The sequence below is a fragment of the Alosa pseudoharengus genome, unplaced genomic scaffold (assembly GCF_046254945.1).
Source record: "Alosa pseudoharengus isolate Yale_2024_CS ecotype anadromous, Long Island Sound unplaced genomic scaffold, YU_APseudo_1.1 YU_APseudo_1.1_scf_2, whole genome shotgun sequence".
Classification (NCBI taxonomy): Eukaryota; Metazoa; Chordata; class Actinopteri; order Clupeiformes; family Clupeidae; genus Alosa; species Alosa pseudoharengus.
In genome coordinates, this window is record NW_027468663.1 from 14593645 (window position 1) to 14607414 (window position 13770).

General features: G+C 45.2%; 1 protein-coding gene across 1 annotated transcript; it reads left to right on the top strand.

Moving 5' to 3' along the window:
• Window positions 1–473: 473 nt before the first annotated feature.
• Window positions 474–10755, top strand: ralbp1 (ralA binding protein 1). The gene is made up of 10 exons (XM_076293860.1): window positions 474–535; window positions 1747–2109; window positions 4116–4604; window positions 5244–5593; window positions 6143–6304; window positions 6489–6620; window positions 6835–6945; window positions 8034–8155; window positions 9886–10006; window positions 10198–10755. Exons 2-10 carry the CDS (start codon window positions 1863–1865, stop codon window positions 10504–10506), a joined length of 2043 nt encoding a protein of 680 aa, XP_076149975.1. The 5' UTR covers window positions 474–535; window positions 1747–1862; the 3' UTR covers window positions 10507–10755.
• Window positions 10756–13770: the final 3015 nt, after the last annotated feature.

Genomic DNA, 13770 nt, shown 5'->3' on the forward strand with positions numbered 1-13770 from the left:
CTTGCTTTTTGAACTGGCATACCACCCTAAAAAGTAAAATGATCCGCTATGATGCTTAATTCTATAGGTAACCTACACATGCTACAGTCTGTTGAATGCAAATTAACCAAAACTATGCATAACACTATTAAGTGCATTAATTATATGTCCCAAAGTGTGCACATGTTGCACTTACAGGTACACTGTGTGTAGTTAGCTACTACAAATTAACTTGCCCACTCATAAGATACCGCTAGAAAGCGAACCAAAAAGTTCTGAAATGATGTTTCAGTCTCTGGATACATTTGTTTCTTTCGGCTTACAGTTGTTACTTTGCTTATGTCTCCTTGCACCAATCAGAGACAGTTTAAATTAATAATGGATGAAGGGAGTTGTAGTTAAACATGGCAACGGTGTGGTCTTATAATAGTGCAATAAAGCATTTGAGGAACTACATTTCCCGAAGGTGATCTCGGGGTTGCGAACTGCTCACGCACAGTTCAGATAAGCACGTAAACAGGCGTCAGGAAGCTTGTCTTTGAACATTTCCTAACAGGTTCGTATTTCCATTTCCTAAACAGCCTCGGCTATTCACGAAATAATAAACCTAGCATCGAATTTATTTGTTTAATTTCAATAATATATAGTTTAAAATGACCTGTGAGTTGCTATTCCAACGACATCGTACTGTTAAGCCTTTACAAATGTTGTTAGCATACAAGCTGGCTAGCTGACGGTGGCTTAACTTACTCATTGACTTGCCATACTTATCGTCAGCTAGACTGCCAGGAGGCAAGACAATCAGTATATCTGGCCATATAAAACGACTATGCCAATCTATGACTTTGTGCTATAGTATGCCAATAATATGTGCTCTTCTGTAGGCTAACGTTGCTTGGTCAGTTACTCAGGCTCTCTGGGCATTTCCTGCGTGTTATCGGACATAAAGCTAACATGCCTACGAATCCTGTAACACAGCATTTGCAAATAGCGAACCGAATTTTGGAATGGAATGAGTTATTTTCTATATGGACCGACACGTGTCGTGCTTGTTGCAATTCATTCAAGTCATTTTAGACCAATGTTCTGCACATTTGCTGGTAACTTAGCAAAAGCTAATGCCGCTTAGTGGCTCTTCCTTTTGACGTCTCCATTTCCTCTTCAGTGACAGTAGATAGCAGGAACTTCCTTTTTAGCACTTAATGACACTGTAGTTGTTAATAATGCATTCCGTCGTTATTACCGTGAGAAAATATTACGTAACTTGGGCTAGTGTTGTGTTTCCATTGAAATAGGTTGTTATATCAGGTACGCTGTGTGAATCTATCCACTGCATCTCTGGGAAAAGTATATACTGTAAACAAAGGATGCTAGGGTGTTGACATGTAGCTCCATCTGCTGGTGGAGGCATAATCATTTGAAACAGGCCATAGAAAGATGCAGGGGCTTCACGCAGGGGCTTCACACAGCACGGATAGTGGAGGGCCTAACACTAGGTGGCGATGTCGTTTCCTTCTGGTAGACTTCAGGACAGTGGGTGTTTTGCAATTTTATGTTCCTGCTATTGGACTAGAAAGTTATGTACCAAATCTTGTCACAGTATTGACCTTAAATTTACTGATGTGTGCGTGTGCATGGCTGCTACTGCCTCTGCCTATTTGATCAGTGTGATTGTGCAAATACAGTATGTTGGTGTGTGGGCGGTGGAAGCATTCTGTATGTGCTGTGTTTGTTTATATTTGTATCCCTTCGTGATTGTGTCTCCAGGTGTCATGGCAAGGTGATGCCCTCCTCAACCCCCCCTCCCCCTCCCCCGGTTTGAACCCTGATCTTCTGAATCAGCCAATCCCAGAGCAGCAACAGTGTCTGGCCAGCCAGCAGCCATGACGGAGTGCTTCCTGCCACCCAGCAGCAGCCCGGCGGAGCAGCGTCGCTCCGAGCACCCGGGCGGCGTGGCGCGCACGCCCAGCTCCGAGGAGATCAGCCCAACAAAGTTCCCGGGGCTCTACCGCACCGGCGAGCCCTCACCCCCCCACGACGGCTCCCACCACGACCCCCCTGACGCTGCGTCTGACGAGGACAAGGAGCACAGCCGCAAGAAGAACAAGTTCAAGAAGAAGGAGAAGAGAAGTAAGCAGCAGCAGCAGGGCTAACTCTGTGTGCCTTAACAGAACTTCTTATGGTCTATTTAATGTTTAAATATGACGTAGATCACGCCAGAACAAAGCATGTTGGTTGACAATGGAGTCATGACTCATGAATACGATGTGCTTACTTTTCACCTGTCATCTTTCTCCGGCTTGTTGGTACAGATTTGCAGTACTTTTTCTGGTGATAGTGCAACAGCAGTAAGATCACCGTAATATATAGACTGCCCTGACCAGGCATGTCTCAAATGGCTGAGTGATTGCTCCAGAAGATCTGTTAAAGACAGAAAATAATACATACTGTATAGTAATCTCATAAGAAAAAACACACTTGTTGTACTGCACATGCAAGCTATTTTTAAAAAACAACTAGACAGCTAGACACAAGCTGACAGTTGTATGGTGGTTATGTGAGCAACACAACACAGAAACACCATACTGACTGAAGCTTATGGGGACGTGGACAAATCCTCTGTTTATGTGAAAGCATTGAGTACTGGACACTGGCACATGTTTACTACCACTGAGCCCAGCAGTCACACTGGGAAATTCTGTGGTTATCATAAAGGTTGTCAAAGCATTGTGCGCACATTGCTCAGTGTAGGTCCTGTTTATCTTAGCCTTATCCACTGCCACAGAGTGTTTTTACATTTGGCTAATTCTTGTGCTGTGGGCTGCCAGCCAGCCTGACTGTAGTACACACCATCCCCTCTCCCCAAACATGGGGTTAGGATCCCCTCCCTCTGTGCAGGTTTGCCTCCCAGCTAGCCAGCATTTCCTGCTTTATCAGGCTATTAGTTTCTACAGCTTTATTTAGCCCTTACCCCCTCCCTACTGCAGCCAATGGCGTCAAGGGAGGAAGCTGATTGACGTTTTTGGGGCACACCCAGGCCCCAGGGCTGCAGAGACGCTACAAGGTGTGTGTGTGTATGTGTGTGTGTGTGTGTGTGTGTTTTGGGGGGGTGGGGGGGAGGGGTTTTAGAGGCAAGGCCCAACCCAAACACAGGGATACTGTTCGGTCCAGCCCTGCCGGGTCCCAGCCCAGCCCCCTCTGGACTCCTGGACCAGCAGCCGTGAGCGGAGGATGGCCTGAGGCAGCGCTGGTGCTCCTGCACTCTGATTAATATTACTGATCGAGTCTGCAGCACGGCACAGCAAGACCTGCAGAGTGAGAGAGGGAGAGGGGGAGGGGAGGAGGAGAGATAGATGGATACAGGAAGATAAAGAGGGAGGTAGTGAGGGATGAAGGATGAAGGGTAGAGATGGGGGGGGGGTGTCAGGCTATGGTGGAGAGAGGATCACTATAAAAAGGACTCGGTACTACAATGTGGGCCCTGGGAATAGAGCTAAATTGAAGACTGACCTCTTTTTGCAGTATTCCCTTCTTTCTCTCTCTGTCTCTCTCTCTCTTCTCTCTCTTTCTCCTTCTCTGTCCTACTATTGTGCCCTTCTCAGTATGTTTATCAGCAGATGGAGAGAGGGAAGGACAGAGGTGTGAGGTAGAGCGTCTCTTGCTCTCTTTCTCTCTTCTCTCCTCTCTCTTTCTCTCTGCTTGGTTCAGAGTAGAGAATTATTTGAACACTTAACTTATCTTCTCTCCTTTTCTCTTCTCCTCACCCACAATCTCCTCTCCTTCTCTTCTTCATCCTCTGTTCTTCACTCCTTTCCTTCTCTACTCCTCTTCCTCCTCTCCTCTTATCCTTTCCTCCTCATCCTCTTCTGTTTTCCTCTCCCTCTGTCTACTCTCCTCACCTGCTATCTCTATTCCTCTCATTTTCTCCCTCTCATTACTCTTTCTCCTTCTCTTTTCTCATACATTCCTCTTCATCCTCTCTTCTCCATTCTGCCTCCCCCCTCCCCTCCTGACCTGCTATTTCAACTCTTCCCCCTTCCTGTCCTTTTCTCTTCCTCTCCTCCTCGTCCTCTCTCGTACTCTTTTCCCCGTTTTTCTTTACTTCTTTCCCCTTGTCTCCCCCTCTCCCACCTCAGCGGAGGGCTACGCAGCGTTCCAGGAGGACAGCTCGGCAGATGAAGCGGAGAGCCCGTCCAAGATGAAGCGGTCTAAGGGCATCCATGTGTTCAAGAAGCCCAGCTTCTCCAAGCGCAAGGAAAAGGACTTCAAGGTCAAGGAGAAGCTGCCCAAGGACGACAAGAAGGACAAGGAGAAGGACAAGGACAAGAAGTCCAAGGACCTGACGGCCGCCGACGTGGTCAAGCAGTGGAAGGAGAAGAAGAAGAAGAACAAGAACAAGAGTGGCAGCAGCGGCGGCGGAGCGGTGGTCAGTGGAGGCGAGCCGGAACCGAGTGCACCTGAGACTGTTGCCACAGCGATGCGGCCCATTTTCGGTGCGCCACTGGATGAGGCGGTGCGGCGTACATCGCTCTATGATGGCATCCCGCTGCCTGCCGTCTTCCGCGAGTGCATCGACTATGTGGAGAGTTACGGCATGAAGTGTGAAGGCATCTACCGCGTCTCAGGTACACAGCACATACACACATCACATCTCTGACTACATACAGACACACACACACACATAGTCCACATCGCAGACCACACACACCACACCACACCATACCACACCACATTACTGTAGCTGAATTGATTTGTTTGTACAGTGTAGTTAAATGTGTATAAATGAACCCCTGCTGTGCTACTACTACGTTGTTATGATATGCTACAGTATAGTGCTGTAATATTGAGAGCTGCAGGCTTTTTTTCGTGAAGTATTCTCTATTCAAACTTAGTTCAGGATGGAAGATGCCACATTTTGTTTGCACTCATAATTCACAGAAGCACAGTGTTATTTTCATACATTCGTTCATGAAAAGAGTACGTTTGACTAGCATGACTATAAGACGACTTGACTACAGAAAGTCACAATTTATGTCTGGAGTGTTCTTGTGCTCTCTCAGCTCATTCTATTAGAAGTAAAATAACACGTTGGGCTGTTAGCTTCACTATGAGACTACTTGAATACAGACTACAGAAGTCATTCATACAACATTGTATTCATGAAATGTGTTGTTGTGGTGACCTGCTCATCCTGCTATGACTGACTTTTGATCTCTGATTAACCTCTGACCCCTCCCTCCCCCCACCCTCTGGTTCATCACAAGGCATGAAGTCGAAAGTGGACGAGCTGAAGGCGGCGTATGACCGCGAGGAGTGCCCGTGCCTGGAGGAGTACGACCCGCACACGGTGGCCAGCCTGCTGAAGCAGTACCTGCGCGAGCTGCCCGACGGTCTGCTGGGCCGCCCCGCCGCCGCCCGCCTGGAGGAGGCCTGCGGCCGGCCCGCCGAGTCCGAGCGTCTGGCCGAGTGCCAGCGGGCGCTGGCCGAGGTGCCTGAGCCGGCGCGGCTCCTGCTGGCCTGGCTGGTCACGCACATGGACCACGTGATCGCCCGCGAGGCTGACACCAAGATGAACATTCAGAACATCTCCATTGTGCTCAACCCCACCGTCCAGGTACATGCCAAGGGGGATGACACGCATACATACATACATACACACGCACACGCACACGCACACGCACACACACACACACACATACTCACAGGCCAGTGAGTCAAACAACGTCCAGTCTGGGAGGGATGTAGAGAAACTAGACATCACCTTCACTCAGAGAGAGGGGGAGAGAAAGAATGAGACAGGCAGAGGCTTAACCCAGTATTTATGTGTTTAACCACAGCAAAACAGTCCACAAGTATTACATCCTCAGCATAAAAACAGACAGACCATGTAAGCATACAGACCATAGTGCAGCAAGAGAGAGAATGCACAACTCGCACCAAAAAGTTAACCTGAGAGACAGAGAGAGAGAAAGGAGGTAGAAAAAAGAAATTAGAAAAGAAGGATCATTACATGTAAATTTCTGCAGTCCTTAACCTTTTCCTTCACTGCCTTGTCCACCCCATCTGCCATCTTTTCTCTCTGCACTCCTTGCATCTATCCCCCTCTCCCCCTCTCCCCCTCCATCTCTCTACCCCCCCCCCCCCCTCCTCCTCCCCGGTGTAGATCGGGAACCGCGTTCTGTACCTGTTGTTCACACATGTGCGGGAGCTGTTTGGGGAGGTGGTGCTGAAGCCCGTGGTGCGTCCACTCCGCTGGTCCAACATGGCCACCATGCCCGCGCTGCCAGAGACGCAGGAGAGCATCAAAGAAGAGATCAGACGACAGGTAAACAAGCACACGCAAACACAAAAACTTACACACATTCACACACTTGGACTCATACTTAAACACGCACGCACGCAAACTAACACACGTACACACACTTCACTTAAAGGGAAAGTCAAATTTTGTCTGTGTGTGTGTGTGTGTGTGTGTGTGTGTGTGTGTGCGTGTGTGCGTGTGTGTGTAGGAGTTCCTGTTGAACTGCCTGCACAGAGATCTGCAGGCCGGAGTGAAGGATCTGTCCAAAGAGGAGAGATTGTGGGAGGTGCAGCGTATCCTCACTGCACTCAAGCGCAAGTTACGAGAGGCCAAAAGACAGGTACACAAATACACACACACAAATACAATCAACCCTAAAACGAGTATGGAAAGAGAAGGTCAACAGAAGGCTATGGAAATACAGAAAAACAAAAAAACTAAAAGTTACAGTGGGCACTACCCTCTAGGTTATGGAAATATGCACGAAAACACACACTGTGTCCCTCATTTCCTGTGTGTGTGTGTGTGTGTGTGTGCGCGCGCGTGCGCTGTAGGAGTGCGAGACTAAGATCGCACAGGAGATCGCCAGCCTGTCCAAAGAGGACGTCTCTAAAGAGGAGATGACCGAGAACGAGGAGGAGGTCATCAACATCCTGCTGGCGCAGGTCAGGACTCACACACACACACACACACACACACGCACACACACACACACACACACACACACACACACACACAGCTCTAGTCTCTTCCCTTCTCTTTTCTTCTATTCTCCTCTTTTCTGTCAGTCTGTGTGTGTGTGTGTGTGTATGTGTGTGTGTGTTTGTCTTTTCAGCTTTCTCTCTCTCTCTCCTTTCCTTTCTGCACCTCTCGTTTTGTTGATGTCCTAGTTTTCCCACCTCTCCTGTTTTCTCATTTGCACTGTCTTAGTTATGTCTGTGATTCCCAAAGAGTGTGTTGCTCTTGTGTTCAGTTTCAATGTGACCATACTCCATAGATATCTGACGGTACGTTTCCACACAGCGAAACACCTTGCAAATTTCACCCAATGAAAGGGCGAAACAGCAAAACAGTATTGGCTGCAATCGGTGCCAGGCGAGGTATCAGCTTGTTCAAAAGTTACAGGGGTCTTTATGCCTCAACTAAGTTTATGTCGCCTATAAACATCAATTCATGTTCATAGAAACAACGTCACTAACACAATATATTTCATACCTGTGTTGTAGCATGCAGCCTAGCCACCTGGCCAGGCTTACAATGAAATGCAATGTCCGGAAATGCTAGCGGTTGGCCTGTCGGCTACCTGGAAAGTTTTGAGTGTTTAACTAACATCTAGAGTGGTTTATTAGCCCTGACTAAGTTTGTGTGACATGAACCAGAATATGTCTTGATACAAGCACCAATGTTCGTCCAGAAACCTTTTAATCACATAGCCTACATGTTTTCATGTTACAGCTGTGGCAGCCTCCAGTTAGACTCAAGCACCAAACACAAACACGCAACTGATTTGTTCTCGAGTGGTCCTTTCGCTAACTTTGTTTCGCTTGCCTCGGCCATTCGCTCTCATTTCACCCAATCAGGGTGAATTTCGCCTCCATGCAACCTCAATTAGAGCGAAGCGAAATTTCGCTGTGTGGAAACGTACCGTTAGATGCTGTAGGCAAGGCTCCAGGGTGTGGTTTATATTGGCACTGCCATTTATGTTGGCATCACTAATGTGTGTGTGTGTGTGTGTGTGTGTGTGTGTGTGCAGGAGAATGAGCTCCTGACAGAGCAGGAGGAGTTGATATCTCTGGAGCAGGTGCTGCGGCGACAAATCGCCACGGAGAAGGAGGAGATTGAGAGGCTCCGTGCAGAGATCGCTGACATCCAGAGGTACACACACACACACACACACACACACAGAGTTGGGGATGGAGAGAGTTCACGCAGTGATTGCATCCAGAGGTACACACACACACACACACACACGCATACACACACACACACACACACACACACACACACACACACACACACACACACAAAGAGTTGGACAGGGTTCCCACGGGTCATGGAATATCTGGAATATCATGGGAATCTGATGAAGTCTATTCCAGACATGCAAAGAATTGTATCATTTGTGGGGCAAAGTCATGGATTATCAGGGAATTTTGTTGTAGCAGTTTTAAAATGTAAATCAGGTCTTTGAACCAGAATTATTTCCCAATTGGTTTGTTCCGAACAGAAACAGTATTTTAACGTTTTTCGGTTCAACCCTAAAATGGACGTTCCTGAACCGGTTAGAACAAAAAATAAAGTTCCCGAACCGGTTAATAACGTTCCATGTCGGCTGCGGGACATATAAATAAGTAGGCTGATCATTAGGACTTTATTATATTGTTAGTCTACATAATTTTCCTTAAGTCTCTGTCCTGTCATCAAACATTAAAAATCACTATAGGCTACATTATGTAAGCGGCATAACTGTAATTCTGGCATGCCTACATTTCAGTATTAAAGCCTACATGAAGACAAGGAACATTTCTGCCATGTTGTTTATTGGCAAACAACTGAACATACCCATTATACTTTTTACATAGCTCAATTGGTGCAAATGACAAATAGGGCAGGCTGTCATTGAGAACTTGACCAAACCTGGCCAGGGCCCAATCAGTGCATTTGTTTCTCTTGTGTCATCAAACAATACAAAACCACCAAGCATTACAGAAGCATCACTGTAATTCTTACATCTATCCAAAATTCTGTGCAACTCACTTAGCTAAATCTGTGCAAATACTGTAACTGGAATATGGTAGGCTGCCATTGTGAACATCAATTGGCCAAACCTGGTCAGGGCTCAATCAGTGCATTTTTGTCTCTTTATGTCATCAGACAATACAAAACCACATTGGTGTGTACATAGCTGCAATTGTGAATATCAATCTTATAAACAAATGCCTAAAACCATGTCAGGGCCCAGAGGGAAATGAAAAAGAATTATGCCTGTACAGCTGGCGGCAAGCTTCTCTATAACATTTCTCTCGATAAGTGAACGACCGGAAGTGAACCTCACCAAGTCATATTGCACAGAAATCTTGTCAAAGAACGAAAAAATAACGGTATTAACCGGTTACCTTTATTTTAGATAAAGGTTTCTGTTCCGGAACATAAAAAAATGTAAAGTTTCTGGGTTCGTTTCTGTTCCTAGCAAAACATCAACGTTTCTGGTTTTTGTTTTCGTTCCATGAACCGGTTCAAAGCCTTGATGCAAATATATTTCCACACATTATTGGTGTATATCTGGTAATTAGATTTACTGCTTGCTTGACTGGTTGTGGTTAGCCCAACTTTGTTTATTCAAAGCCCATTTATTCATCTCTCACTCTAAAAAAAAGTCAAAGATTCTTGACCGCTACGTGGCTGGTATGTTGTATGATTCATTCTATAGTAGGTCATGGAAATTCAGGTTTTTCGTGATTGAAAGGGAAAAGTCATGCAATTTTTCATCTGACTTAGAGTGGGAACCCTGGTTGGAGATGGAGAGAGTTCATGCATGAGATTGCACCCAGAAGTACACAGACACACTCACACTCATGCCCTCCCTCCTGTCTACACACACATAGTCGTCAGCAGGGTCGCAGTGAGACAGAGGAGTACTCCTCGGACAGCGAGAGTGAGAGTGAAGATGAAGAGGAGCTGCAACTCATCCTGGAGGACCTGCAGAAGCAGAACGAGGAGCTGGAGGTGTGTGTGTGTGTGTGTGTGTGTGTGAGTGTGTGTGAAAGAGAGATGGTATCATCTGTGTGGCTGCATATGGTATGTGAATGGATGTTTAGGGTTGCCTGTATTTGTCTCTGTCTGACTGTTTGTGTGTGATGATGATCAATCTGTTCAAATAAGTGTTCTGCTGAATGACTGACTTTCTGTGTGTGTAGAATAAGAACACCCATCTGAACCAGGCCATCCATGAGGAGCAGGAGGCCATCTTGGAGCTGCGTGTCCAGCTTCGTCTCCTCCAGAGTCACAAGCCCCTCTCAGCCGCTGAGCAGGCCCCACCTACCCAGCCCAGCCCTGATGACGCCATCGCTGCCCCATCTGTTGCCATGGCAGCCAGTGCCACCCCAGGGGTGGGAGGGGTGGTGGGCGAGGGCGTTGTGGCAGCTGTCGCTATGGTGAATGGGAAGCCAGTAAAAGATAGCCTGAAGCCATCGCCTAGTAAGGACAGGAGAGAGAACAACATGTGAAGCACTTCAGAAACTACAAGACCCATCATGCCCCAGCTTAAAAAAAAGTTCCTCACCTGCCTCCATTCTCCTGCCAAGCCCCTAATACACACACATACACAGTGTTTTGTATAGGAAGGCAGAGATGAATGGGTGATGACACTGATGGCCACCTCCTGAATATGGAGTGTGTGTGTGTGTGTGTGTGTGTGTGTGTGTGTGTGTGTGTGTGTGTGTGTGTGTGTGTGTGTGTGTGTGTGTGTGTGTGTGTGTGTGTGTGTGTGTGTGTGTGTGTGTGTGTGTGTGTGTGTGTGTGTGTGTGTGTGTGTGTGTGTGTGTGTGTGTGTGTGTGTGTGTGTGTGTGTGTGTGTGTGTGTGTGTGTGTGTGTGTGTGTGTGTGTGTGTGTGTGTGTGTGTGTGTGTGTGTGTGTGTGTGAAGTGATTATCACTGTGTTCACTCTGTGAGTGCAGGTGTTTTGGAGGGGACCGATCCAACTTGTTTATGTTGGGTTAGGTGGCCTGTGTTGGTGCCTGTGGGTCCAGCCTCGGGGTTGAGACTACACCTTCGAGCTCTGAGATTCAGCAGCTCACTCTTGCCTCCTAGCACTGGTGCATCAGCATTAGAGTGCCAGAGAATGGCATCTTTCCCCCAATTGAAATACTTCCTGTGATTAATTGATTAGCTCAGCTTGCCTGCTACAGTGGAACTCACTTCTTTTTAGGGTCAGTGAGTAGTACCCCCACCCCCTGTGTCTCTTTTAGCAGAATAGGCCTGATCAAGTGATCACAGAATTTACAAACAGACAAAGCTATGAGATCCCCTTATGATGATTGATGTAAACCACTGTGCCATAAACAATGAAGAGACAGAGAGAAAAAAATGCACAATAGTGACCCTTAAAAACAATGAAGAGATCCTTAACTGACTGCAATATGTACTTAATCAAAGTAATCTAAAGATAAATAAATTTTGTTGATGTATTTGTATAAAATAACATTTTTAAAAGATATATATATATCATTAACATATATATATATATATATATATATATATATATATATATATACACACACACACACACACATATATGAATATAACTTGCTGTATAACCTATATTATTTGGCGCCATTCCTAAAGTGAAATGAAATGGGGCCATTTGTAGTTTAAGATCTAAATGATCCAGGAACAGAGAACTGATGTTTTTCTTTTGTTTTTTTGTCTGGCTGCATACCTAATGTCTCACAATCAATGTGTCATTTGTCATTTCATGTGTTTCTGATGCACTAGCAGCATTTAAAGTGAGAAGAAGTGCAGTTAGTAAGAGCATGAAGTCCGTCTGTGATTATCTTCTCATCTTTACTGTTGACTGATGATGACTCCCAGATAGCTGTGACCCTTGGGTAGGATCATGTAAAAGTTGACTTAGACTAAGTGGTTATCTGAGTTAACTGAATTAACCAGGCTTGTCACTGAACGGTATACCTGGAATACTCCCAGAACTTTGGGCTGTCCATACGAGCCTGGTGATCATCTCAGCTTTTACAGTGCATTAATGCATTGGTGACCAAGTCCAATACAGTTTCTGCTGCACCTAAAAAAATGTAATCCTTTCAATGCTTTTCTCACACCTGATCAATCCTGCACTTAAACATCCTGTGCTTTACCATTATGATTTTCCATTCGCAAGGACAGCAGTTGAAATGATCAGTCCTGGCTTGGCCTGGATGTGCGGATGAGAGATGGCTACGCCCTGTTTTGTTGTGTCCATACATTTGCTTTCTTTTGATTGTTTCTGTTGTTTAGTGTTCCTTTCTTTTTTTTTTCTTGTGGGTGAGCATGCAAGTCATGAAGTGCGCCATGACTCTGCCTGTGTTTCTACTGGAAGATATCAAACTAGAATGATGCTTTGTTGTCACTAATGCTGCGTAGCCTGCTGAAGAATCTCCTGTATGTATATATGTATGTATGTGTGTATGTATGTGTGAATAAATTGACGCAAACTGCATGGCTGAGAGGTTGACTTAAAATGGATCGATTTTCTGATGCTGGTCCCGAAGTGGATCCTGGATGGATCAGAACAGAATTCAGTGTATTGCTGCCATTATATGGATATCTGTGTTAGAGACATACTGATCGACTAACTGTTAAAAGGATTTTTTGTTGCTAGCCCATTTGGCCCAAAGAATAACATTGTCCATATCTGACAGAGCCCTTAAGAACCCTTGATGTTTGTCATGGTGATTGTATGACAACTCATTGCAACTGAAATTACCTATGCTGTGTTAAGATCTTTCCTTTTTTTAAATTAATTTTTCATAATGTTTTTACTGGCTTTTTGTAGCTTCTCTGTTTCCGGTGATGATTTTACAGAGCTGATGAATAAAGTGTATGTCTGAGAAATGCTGTTTTTTTTGTTAAGTTTAAAAAACAAAAACAAAAAAAAAACAATTAGATTGATGACAGTGGGTTTGAAAGCTGTTGTATTTCTGTGTGTACTGTGCTTAACTATAGCCTTCTCTTGCAAAGGCAGACCTATCCAGCACATTGTCATTGAATCTTATTATACAATGGCATGGGGACATGACTAGATCCAACAGCATATATCTGTTTGAGTTTCATTCAGATTTACTAGGGAATGGTCGCCATTATTGTGTTGGCCTTTGAATGAACCCAAAGAATGCTGCACCCAAAGGATAACCAGACCAGTGTGGGGTGCTGCACTACACTCTTTGATGGCTTTCATGGCTGCTGACTATCAACATGATTTATTTGTGAATCATAATCACCTTTATCTATGGAGAGCCTCCTTAGTAGGTAGACCTGCAGTATGTGAGTTTATATGAACTCACTATATGGCTGTTATAATCTGTAATGTTCAGCTACTCTAACTGTCTTATGTTTTTATAGTTTATAAAGAAAGTGGCAGTAATATTGATGCTCAAATGCATTGCTAATGGAAAACGAAATTCAACCCTGATTGAGAACTAATATTTAATATTTGTATTTGGTGGTGCTAAAGATGTGTCAACCACTCTAAAGGTAACTAGGCTACTCTATGGTGGGATGAAGACATGGGAACACATTGATGTAAATCCATTATTGAAATTCCTATCCAAAGATGCTGTCATGCAAATTTTACGAAAATGACCCCTGATACCCATCCTATCTAAGCTGATGTATGCGCTTTGCGTAAAAGTTGGCCCACATATGCGCGCATGGGTTATCCAAAAAAGTGTGATCAATTGCAATCGAAAAAACACCAAAAACAAACAAACAACAAAATA